At 32.6% G+C, this 12,120-nt stretch overlaps 2 protein-coding genes across 2 annotated transcripts; both read left to right on the forward strand.

The window, feature by feature from the left end:
- The first annotated feature begins 1,056 nt into the window (after window positions 1-1,056).
- On the forward strand, window positions 1,057-2,968 carry LOC137838146 (1-aminocyclopropane-1-carboxylate synthase 7-like). Its single transcript, XM_068647386.1, has 3 exons — window positions 1,057-1,329; window positions 1,428-1,717; window positions 1,834-2,968. The coding sequence occupies exons 1-3, from the start codon at window positions 1,159-1,161 to the stop codon at window positions 2,693-2,695; spliced, it is 1,323 nt and encodes a 440-aa protein (XP_068503487.1). The 5' UTR covers window positions 1,057-1,158; the 3' UTR covers window positions 2,696-2,968.
- A 7,572-nt stretch (window positions 2,969-10,540) lies between these two features.
- On the forward strand, window positions 10,541-11,965 carry LOC137838147 (probable phospholipase A2 homolog 1). Its single transcript, XM_068647387.1, has 3 exons — window positions 10,541-10,771; window positions 10,858-10,977; window positions 11,549-11,965. The coding sequence occupies exons 1-3, from the start codon at window positions 10,657-10,659 to the stop codon at window positions 11,722-11,724; spliced, it is 411 nt and encodes a 136-aa protein (XP_068503488.1). The 5' UTR covers window positions 10,541-10,656; the 3' UTR covers window positions 11,725-11,965.
- Window positions 11,966-12,120: the final 155 nt, after the last annotated feature.

Raw genomic sequence — 12,120 nt, forward strand, 5'->3', positions numbered from 1 at the left:
CCCAGCTACTTGCAAATCAGAATCTTAATCGACCATTTTTGCTACTTGGTATCTTTGTCAGGTCATCAAAACATAACTACTCCCAGAACTCCCCAAATTCTATTTACTTAAAAACCTTTTGCAGATCTTATGCATAATTTGGTTTCTCCAAAGGAATTTTTGGAGTTTGTTTGGCAAGGGAGATTTATTTTTATCGAAACAATTAAATTAAATCGGTCCACTTAAAGAGTGGTTCAACCCTCATACTGAATAAAAAGTCAAATAGTACCTTCTCACGTACACATAAAAATCATAAAGAAATTTCTTACCGTCTCTTTCCAACACTACCAACTACAGAAGAAATATTAAATCGAATACATACATATCAAGGGTTTTAGACACCAGTCAAAGAACGAGAAACTCACTTATAATATCTTTGAAGCAATCAAAGACCAAATCTTAACCTTCTCAAAGAAAAAAACTTCATGATCACCGCTCCACCTTTAAATAAACAATTATTCCAATTTCTCAAAATCTCGTTAACCATTACTATCTAAATATTGCCCATAATAAGATGAAACTGAAGTGGATGCATCAGAATTTTGAAATATTCAAAATATGACTCGAGAACGATAAGATCAACCGAACTCACTCCTAAATAATTGGAAACAAGATTCCAAATTAGAGATTTGATTAGTCATAGGTTGAGAATAGAAGAAATTGCTCAACCACTTTACAATAATTAAATATAATGAAACCATATTGAATAACCCATCCAAAAACAACAAATATTATAATCTATCTGCTCCATTAAACCAAGCAAAGGGGAGCTATAATGATGGCAAAAAATCCCCCTCCAAACAACCACCGTATATTTTCTGTGTGGATCCGAAACAGTTGTCACAAGTAGCAACAGATAAAGTATTTCTGTAAAAGTCTGAAGGGTAAAGCTCCGATTTGCTCACTATTGAGAATCAATAATTTATATTTCTCTTGCCAACTTGAAGTAGAAGCCATTAATTTTTTTCTGTCATTTTTTCAAAGCCTATATATAGAAGAAGTTTACACAGACACTTCATTCAACGCTCTCTCAGCTTTCCATCTCTCTCTCTCTCTCTCTCACAGTACCTTTCTGCTTTCTGTAATTGAGTATTCAACTCTCTTGCAAGGAAGCTAGCTATGGGTATTGAGATGGAGCAGACTTGTGTGGAGCTTTCAAATGTTGCAGTTTCTGAAACTCATGGGGAAGATTCCCCTTATTTTGCTGGGTGGAAAGCCTATGATGAGAACCCCTACGATGAATTCACCAATCCCTCAGGAGTTATACAAATGGGGTTGGCAGAAAATCAAGTGAGTGTGCATGTACATGTACATATATCAGAAGTCAACTCAGGAAAAATTTCACAGGAGGAATAACTTACTGATCCTTTCGATTTATTGTGGTGCAGGTTTCATTTGATTTGCTTGAGAAGTACTTGGAAGAACACTCAGAGGCTTCCACATGGGGAAAAGGAGCTCCTGGCTTCAGAGAGAACGCTTTGTTTCAAGACTATCATGGGCTTAAAACCTTCAGAACTGCAATGGCAAGCTTCATGGAACAAGTGAGAGGTGGAAGAGCAAAATTTGACCCTCAAAGAATAGTCCTCACTGCAGGTGCAACTGCAGCCAACGAACTCTTAACCTTCATCCTTGCAAACCCAGGAGATGCTTTACTCGTTCCAACCCCATACTATCCAGGGTAAGTCACTGGTATATTTTTCTTATTTTGATTGGTGTCTTCGTCTTTATTTGTATTAGTTTGTATGAGGTTGATTTTTTAACGTATTAGTAACAATTTGGATATTTTTTTTACAGATTTGATAGAGATTTAAGGTGGAGAACTGGGGTGAATATAGTTCCCATCCACTGTGACAGCTCAAGCAATTTCCAGATTACTCCCGAAGCCTTAGACGCTGCACACAAAGAGGCAGAAGCCATGAACTACAAAGTGAGGGGAGTGCTGATCACAAACCCTTCAAACCCCTTAGGAGTAACAATCCCACGTCAAGTTCTTGAGGAGATTCTTGACTTCGTGATCCGCAAGAACATCCATCTGGTGTCAGATGAAATCTACTCAGGCTCGGTGTTTTCCTCCTCTGAGTTCACAAGCGTGGCAGAAATCCTAGACGGTCGCCAATACAAAAACGCAGAGAGAGTTCACATCGTCTATAGCCTCTCCAAAGACCTTGGCCTTCCTGGTTTCAGAGTTGGCACCATTTACTCCTACAACGACAGGGTTGTGACCACAGCCAGAAGAATGTCCAGCTTCACCTTAATATCTTCGCAGACACAGCACTTGTTGGCTTCAATGTTGTCGGACAAGAACTTCACCGAGAACTACATTAAAACCAACAGAGAGAGGCTGAGGAAGAGGTACCAAATGATCATTGAAGGGTTGAGAAGTGCAGGGGTTGAGTGCTTGGAGGGGAACGCAGGGTTGTTTTGCTGGATGAATCTAAGTCCAGTTTTGGAGAAGCCAACAATGGAAGGTGAATTGGAGCTGTGGAATGCTGTTCTGCATGAAGTGAAGCTCAATATCTCTCCAGGTTCTTCTTGCCATTGTTCTGAACCAGGTTGGTTCAGAGTGTGCTTCGCAAATATGAGTGAAAAAACTCTGGAAATTGCATTGCAGAGAATACGTCACTTCATGGAACGAATAAGGACACAGAGCGTCTAGAAATATATATATTTTAATCTCCGTCTAATCAGTTTATATATTGTAATTTTATTTTTTTTCAAATGGTTTGTAGTTACCATTTTGATAAATTCTTTATTCGGGAAAGATAGAGAACCCGAAAGTCACGATGTCAGAAAAGCAAATGCTGTAAAGCTGTTACCATTATCAATCCTTGTTTGCTTGCTTTAATTACTTGAGCAAGTTCCTCACAAATACCCTAATATTGTATCACCATCATTACTAATTAATCTGAATTACCAATAATCATGGAGCAAACCTTTGTCATTAAATTATTAATCATTTCACTCAGCTTTTAAGAATAATTGTTTATTCAACTGTAAACTATTATGAAATTTTTGGTTTTGTCGTGAATGGTACCATCAACGAGTTTCTCGTTTTCTGATTGGTACTTATAACTCTTTACTGATAGAGTGACGGGACTGATCTTTGAATTTTAAACCGTTTTTTAAGTAGTTATGACAGGGTAGACAGTTTTTCTGATTGGTACCTAGAACTCTTTACTGATAGGGTGACGGGACTGATATTTAAATTTTAAACCGTTTTTAAGTAGTTATGACAGGGTAGACGGTCGAAGTTGTCTTGAAATGTTTTGTATTTTTTTTAGTTTATAAGAGGATTGAATTACTAAGTGGATGACATATGTTATATTTTTTTCTGATAAAATAAAAAACTCATTCTGAGTTGAGAGTTTGAATCACATATAATTAACAGGTAGCAAAGTTGGTTTAACCAATAAAATATAGAGAAAAACTCACTTAACCTATGCTTCATGGTGGATACTTATTATCATGATGTTGTGATCCTTATGTGGATATTCGAGTTGATTAAGAAAGAAATGATAAGATTATAGTTTGGTTTGTAGTTTTAAGTGTGTTTGGTTTTTAAGGTGATAAAACATGGAATGGTCCACCACGTGATACAGCGTCTTACGTCAAGGGTAGATATTGACCACTAAGTTGTTTCCATTATATTAATAAGTAGCTTCACCACCAAGTTAATTTCCTTTATAGTTTAATCCATGTAATAATTAACAAATATTAAGCCTAATTAAGGCACCTCATTAGGATTAACTAAGACCTTCAACATCACTTATGGTTTGACTGAACAGGGAATATAATCTATTCATGCTTTCTAGATTGACACACCACTTGCTCAAAGGGCTTTTTCAGGTTTATTTTATGCTAACTCAAACACTGCTTTGACTTTCTTTCATTAAACATCTGTATATGTAGTTTTCAATAATTAAATCTTAATTATAGAACTAATAAGCTTCTGGGTACTAATTAAATAAAGTTTTTTAATTCTATATCATGTCAAGTCAACTAAAATGTCACTGAACAATATTTGACCAAAACAAACAACATTTAAAAAGAGAAAAGGAGTTGCAGTCATTTGTTGTTGTTTGGTGAATGACAATTATCCCTCTTCCTTTCCCACCTCAACTAATTACCTCATTTCGAAGACTACGTTAATCACTACTCTAACTGTACTTCGAATAATTTTAAAATGTTTGATTTTATTTTATTTATTTATTGTTAATAAAAAAATTCACATTCCGATCATTCGATATGATAACAATTGTGTTAAATTAATTAAAAATCATTCTAACTTTTCAACAAGTTGAAGATTAATTATAATCAATTATAATCAAATAATTTTAGACTTTCATGAGTATGGAATATTTCTTATGATAAGGAAAGATTCATATATAAAAAAACTATAAGTAGATAAGTGTTCCAAAGATAAAGTTAAGGATGTTTTAATTATAACATTTGTGACTTAAATATATTTATTTTTAACTTGAATATGAGAGTGTCTTTTTAGATAGACTCTCCTCGTCTAACGAAATACTGAAAGATCAAAAAGAATCAACAAAGAAAGAGATTGAAGAAAGTGATGAAAGGAGAACTTGATAGACTAGATCTGACCTTATAAGAACACTTTATAACTTATTATGTAGAAGTTTTTAAACAAGAATTTGGATTATTTTCCATTTTTATCTAAATTAAAATGTCATGTAATTAGAAGATATTACTTTTCTTATTTGTTAGTTTTTTTTTTTATGTTACATTCTAAAGAATTATAAATGAATTTATAACTCACTATATATATCAACAAGCAAGAGTGACTCTATGAAAATATGTAAACTTAAAATGTTTATTATTTTTTAACAAGATGAAAAACATAAACTATACAATTTTTTCCTACAAATTAAAATTCCTAACATATATAATAAAACTCATATACTTCCCATTCCCACAATTAAAATTCCTAACATATATAATAAACATAAAATGTTTATATTTTATGCACTTATTACACATGAAATGACCTTAATGATTTATTGTTGGGCTTTGACTTGTGCATGGCTTTTTCTCTAAATTTGAAGTTGGTGGTAGATATGAAGTCCTACTTACCTAATCGTACGCCATACATGTGTAGGACTTCCTTATCCTTCACCATCCACAAAGTCTTACGCATCAGATTCTTCACGTGGACCCATGCATGATATTGGAATCATGATCATGATGCATGTATGCGTGCATGAATCATGATCATGCACATCACCACCTTCACAGTGTGAGAAACTTCATGTGGGTCCATGCATGCAAGGGCATGTGGTAATGTGATGATGATGCCATGTATGAATGTAGAAACTGGTCAGAGTGCCCTAGATTTCTGTGCATAGTGTACGATACATATTAAAAAGACGTAACTTGTAAATGCTGAATAAGATTTTATTCAAACTTTCATACACTTTAATTTGACTTATCTCATGTACCCACAACTTTTTGAAGTTCAACCAATCTTATAATTTTTGTTTCAAACTGTACCAAACATGTGAAAAATCTTTTCGTTGTCCCTTAAATTCATATCAACTTTTAATTTCACTTACGATAACGAAATATGTTATATATGAAAGAATATTAATCAACAAAGAGACTGATTTTCGATTTTGATTTATAAAAAGAAATTACTCATGCCATTCACCGATAGCAATTAAAATTTTGGGTGTAGATTTATTAAATTTTTTCAATAACAATTTTCTCATATGATTGATATTTTTTTTTTCTGAATATAATAAAAATGAATATTTAAGGGATGTATCAACCCTTATACAAAATTTGTAAGGGTCTTAGGTAAGTAAAACATGACTCCCCTCATTTTTAAGTAAACCAAAGCTCTAAAGAGCATATCACAAAAAAAAAAACAAAATAGAAAACAAACCCTCTTAACTTAAAGCAAAACACTACATTTGCGACCAAAGCAAGATCGTCCAAATCCCTACTTTTTCGCCCTTTACTTGTCACCTCTTACCTTCTATCGGACATCTATCCAATCCTTCCCATTCTGCAAAACTTCAAACAAGTCTTAGGATCAATACACCACTGAGCAAAGGTGAAAACTGCTAACTTTTCTTTACTTGTCACCCAATACCAGACTTTTAACTAAGCTAACGTGAAAACTTCATTGTGGTCAACTTTACATTTCTCGAAAATAACTCTATTTTTATACCTCCAAATCTCTCAAACCACTACAGTCTACATGCAACCCCATACTTTATTGACTTTTTGGTTCGACGTCCAAGATAAGCTAAATTCAAAAGGTGTTAATGGTAAACTGACTCCTCCCTAATCCACTGGCGGCACAAATTTCAAATCAACCAAACTATTTTACATCTAAAAAAGACATGTTAATCGTCTCCTCCTCACCATCGCACATAACATACCTATTACTCTCCAACACCATACCTCTCCTCCCCAAGTTGTCCATTCTGACTTGTGTTAAACCCTATCTTATGTATTCAATTGTTAAACTAAACCTCAGGCATTTAGTCCAGATAAAATTTTTCTTTGTAGCTTGTTAGAGATTATGGTTTTTTGCAGGATAATTTTGATCTCAAGAAGAATAGGCTCCAAGTAGAACTCAAATATGTAGCTCGTACGTTCTTTTGGCAGCTATCGCTATTAGATATGCATGCCTATGGAATGTTTTGCCTAGATATAGCGGAGTATGAGCAAAGGATTATTGATGAGTTTTTTATTTAAAATGTATAATCTCATATTCACAACGTTTTGGATAGAAGCAACGTTTTTTATAGTGTTAGCCACTATATATGTTTTTTTGCTGGTTAAGGTTTAGATATAAACTATTTTTTATATCTATCTGAACGCGAAGAAAACATTTTTGGCTGATAATAAAATTAATTTTTTCTTGTTTGTAAATAGGGTTGAAGTATGGTCAAATACTTCCATTTATTATATTCTTTATTGTCAATAAAAAAATGACAAAAATAATATGAATGTAAAACTTTTGAAGCAATTATTATAAAAAATATCAAATTCATTTCATTGTTGTGACTAAAATAAAAAAATTATTCTCCCTAAGACTACAAACACCAACACCATAATTAAGAGTAAGAGTTTGCAACATATATACATATTTAAATTGTTTTTGTTTTCAAAACTCTAATCAATGTCAAATTTCTTGTCTTATATATAATGATTTGAATATTAATGTTTGAACTTTTAGCTGATAAAAAAAATGTTTGAACTTTTAAACAAACACACACTTGTGGACACCAATTTTGAACTCCTAACTTTGATCAAATAATTGCAAAATGCATAAAGTCAACAAGATCACATTATTTCAGAACGATATAGTACACACCCAAGATGGTATATTAAGTTTTTTATTTTATTTTTTCAACGATTAAGTTTTTTCTTTCGAAAGTTAAATAAATTTAATTTAACCAAATTCTCAAAAATGTTGTTCTCTATTTAAAGATTTGAAATTTGTATGACCGATTTAGGTTTGACTTGCAAATAACATCACCTTTTTTTTCTAATGAATAAAAAATCAACACCAACTAAATATTAGAAACCGACATTGATATTATTTTTCATAAATATTTTATGGAATTATACGAAATTCAAATAAAAAAAAAACAAACTTTTACAATTTTTGATAGAATACATGAAAGAAAATCTCACAAAAATATAAAAGTTCTATTAGTAAAACAATTTAATAAAGAACTTCAAATTGTATCTCTAATCTCATGATTGCCGAAATTATTTCAAAATTATGTTAAATGATTGGAAAGGTATTTTAATATATGAAAGTAAAGTCAAAGTAATATTTTAAATATAAAAAAATGTTTACAGAAAATGTTACGAATGAAAGAGTATGGTTCATGCCAAATGGAAGCTTTATTAGATGATTTAATTATGAACGACTCAAACTAATATTATTTATGATGCATAAAAAAAAAGTATATATATTAAGGTGGTTGTGGGAATCTTTGATTTTTATTTTCTATGGTTTTGCTTCATATTTATTGTTCTTGTTGACTATTTCTTGACACAAAAAAAAAATGATTTATTTCAGCATTCATTTCCCATGGGAAAAGTCAACGTCCTAATTATAGAATGATAACAATTTTAGTTTAAATTGATAAATGTCTCTAATAAGAACAAGTTATGGTACGTCTACGTTTTTAATTTGTAATTAAAAATGTGTAAATGCATTTAAAGGACATTGTTATGTATGTATGAGTCACGCCATAGGAAGAAAATTAAATACAGTTTTATTATTATTTTAATTTAATATAAAAATTTAAATGAACAAATGTAATATAGTTTTGTTTGTATCAATTTTACTGTTTTTGTTAAATAAAATTACTATATTTTTTTTTTTATAATGGCTGTGAATTAACAATTTTAAATTTCTCTCATTAATAATTGGTTTATATAATTTCATGGTTAAAAAATACAGTATAAATTTATTATCCTAGTTTAATTAATTTAATATATATATATATATATAATATTTGATTTAAATACAATAAACAAAACAATGTAGATCACTTTTTAGTTTTTAAATCGAAATTCGAATCAAATTGTTAAAATATATTAAAATAGTAATTGATTTTGATTTTCTTTTATCTGTTTGATTATAACCATCTTTAATCTGAGAGGAAATATTAGAACTCTAGTGGATTATGTTCATGAAAAAATAGAGTATTTGTGAACTTGTTCTTACTTTAAGGCTCACGATGTAATTTCTTCCTGCACCCTCCATGCGGTTTTTTTCTTGTACCTCTATATTTCGAAAAAATATCTAAATTATTTTTTATATTTTTTAATTATGGAATGTGAAATCCTTTTAGAATCAAAAGTTAAAATTTGTGATTTTTTATATTCTAAAATATAAATTTTGTATTTTAGATTGCACATTTCAACATTTCAGAACGTAAATTTTGTATTTTATATTATATAATTCAAAATACAAATTTTTTATTTTAAATTATATGATTTTGTTCCTACTAGGGAGATGAGACTTAGAGAATTATTGAAGTCTTTGTCTTCCTCCTTCGGTCGAACAAGTTGTTGGGTACTTGACTGGGTCCTTCTCGTCTTCGTGCTTCTCCTTCGGTTCTCGATCTCGGGTGAACACCGGATGGAGGGTACCTGCCCGGAAGGCACTCTAATGTTCAAGTTAGTAAAGCGGATGATCAGTATTCGAGTAAGTGCACAGTAATAAATGACGTACATTTTTCCTTGGGATGTGTTATATTTATATTATTTTAATAGGCTTATCTTATTGGGCCTGATTAGTGGAGTGAATCTCACTTATGGTTGTATTACCTAATCCTTAACGACAGATTAACTTCACTGACCTTGGTTTGAACGTTAATTGATGTATGTGTCGGCCGGCCTGACCGATCCTGGCAGTTTCTCCTGTCTTGGCTAAGTTTCCATGGTCTCGATTAGGTTTCTCTAGTCTCGGTCAAGTAGACCAGGTCTCGGGCAGTTAGGTGAGTCTCGGTCAGGGAGATTGAATGTCGGTCTTGCCCATACCAGTACAAATTTAGAATGTCAATTTTTATTTCGAATTGTAAAATCTAAAATAAATAATTTCGATGTGGGATACATGAAGAAATCATTGGGGTGCAGGAAGAAAATCACTTCTCACGGAATGGATCAACATACTGCTTAGTTGGGTCTTTTATTATTTCTACAAGAAAGAGGCCTTTTCTTATTTACACCTCTCCTTTCTTCTTTACACTCTCCAAATTTTGTTGAACAATTACCCAAACTAATCCTCACGTTTTCCCATGCTAATGCGTTCAAAATCGAACAAAACCATTTTTAATCGCTAAATGAATCAAAAAAAAAAAAAAACCACGAAACCAAACATTGAAAAACAAAACTTAAAAAACCATTTTATACTGTGATTTGGTTTGTGTTGTGAAAACTGAACAAGATCAAACTACACATGATATCTACATTGATTTTCCTCATTTTCTTGTCAATTTCACAATCCTTAGTTACAGTGTTTGACATTTTTAACTATACATGAAGGATTTTTAATATACTATGAGAGACTCATAGAGTATTTAGTAATGTTGGTTGAAAAGAAAAAAAAGTTATATTTTTCTTTGTTTTTCCTCCATCATCAATCATAAGTTATGAGATTTGGACACGTTTATTAAATTGTGTATCTGTCTCGGATACATGTATCGGACACGAACATTTGTACGACACTCGTAAGATACATAAAGTGTGAATTTAAAAAATATTTATTGAAATCGTATTCTCCATTTTAAAAATTATACACATTTTTATATCCTTTATCATAACACATTATCCTCCAAAGTTCATAAGTTTAAAATAAGTAAAGGCTAAAGATAAGTATGGTGCAAATGGTAATTGTGAAAGATGAGAAGAGAAAGGACATCCACTGCTTTGGCAACAATCTGAAGGGTGGTTTGGTATTTTTGGCATAACAACCAACACAAGAAACCTTATTTTATTTAGGACTTCAAATACGAGGTTGCTTGTGTTGTGCCTGCAAATACCCAAATACAGATCAAGCGTGGGGGGAAGGAGAGTTCGGCGTCAACCATCCACCACCCTTTTCTTCAATTTCGCCACAAAATGTCACGCGCCACCGCCGCATTCGGAATCCTCCTCTCTCTGCTCCTCGCCGCCGCCCCCCACTGCTCTGCTCAGCCAAACTGCAGCACCACATGCATTACGGAGCAGTGCGACAGTAAGATTCTACTCCATTCCGTTGAGTTCATGCTATAGTAATCGTTAATTTGGTTGATACTAATTAATTTTATAATCGAAATTCAGCGATTGGAATCAGATACGGCAAGTATTGCGGGGTGGGGTATTCTGGCTGTCCCGGCGAGAAACCATGCGATGATCTTGACGCTTGTTGCATGACCCACGACGACTGCGTTGGCAAACTCGGTATTTTCACATTCTGCACCAACATTAACTTTGTTTCTGTCCCCAATTGGTGTTTCTGTTATTTCATTCTTATGTGCCTATTTCTTTTTGGGTCCATTTTATGTTAATCTTCTGTTGAATCAATTCTGTGAATTGTTCGAATGGAAAACCAATTCATGGTATGTGTTGCATTGCATGCTTGCAAGCTTCTTCCTAATTCTGTTGTCAGAACTCAGAATTTTCCAATGCCATTTTGCTCTATGTATGGAAACAGTATTTAGGTTCCCTCTTATTTATACTTCTCTATTAGGCTTTATGTTGTGTAAAGATTAGTGTGAGTTTAATGATTCCTTAATCATGCCATGTTTATCTCTTTTAATCAAGTCGAATTAGCATGATGCTGGTTTTGGTCGAAAGGTCGTGTTACCAGATAAGGTTTAAAAAAATTTACTTGTTATTGTTGTTGAAACTGAAACCATGTGTAACTTTGTTCTGTAATTTACCAAATCTGCACTAGAGTCTTTGTTTTCAGTTGTGATTATTTGTGTAGTTGAGTGATTGGTTTAGAGTAACGAAAAGAATGATTTTACAGGAATGACTCATGTGAAATGCCATGAGACATTAAAGGCTTGCCTGATGAAGGAACTGAAATCTGGCAAGGTTGGGTTTTCGAAGGAGTGTCCTTACACTACAGCTGCACCTACGATGATAAGAGGCATGGATTTGGCCATCTTGCTCAGCCAATTGGGTGAGCCTGTTGATCACTAACAAACTGGAACAACAACCCTCTTCTTCATGCAGTTCTTCCTCCTTCCTCCATTAACAAAAACTTCTCTCTTTCTTCTCTTTCTCTTTCCCACGAAACTCTGAATCTGAATAGTTGATATTTCTTCATTTCTTTGTCTGTGAACACAGTACATTTGACAGAAGCTAACAAGCTAACAGAACATTAGAGAAAGTTGATCTTGTAATCTTCTTCTGCATGCCTAAGCCACTGTTATTCATTTTCTATCTTCTTATTCAATAGTAACTAATACCACATCACAGTGTTTCTTATCTTCCATTTCCTTTATACTATAGTTCTCTGATAGAAGGGATCACAACATTAGGAAATTTAGAAAATGCAGTCATATTTAATGCTAACTGTGTTTTAAATAAGATTGT

This window comes from Phaseolus vulgaris, chromosome 4, assembly GCF_000499845.2.
Source record: "Phaseolus vulgaris cultivar G19833 chromosome 4, P. vulgaris v2.0, whole genome shotgun sequence".
NCBI lineage: Eukaryota > Viridiplantae > Streptophyta > Magnoliopsida > Fabales > Fabaceae > Phaseolus > Phaseolus vulgaris.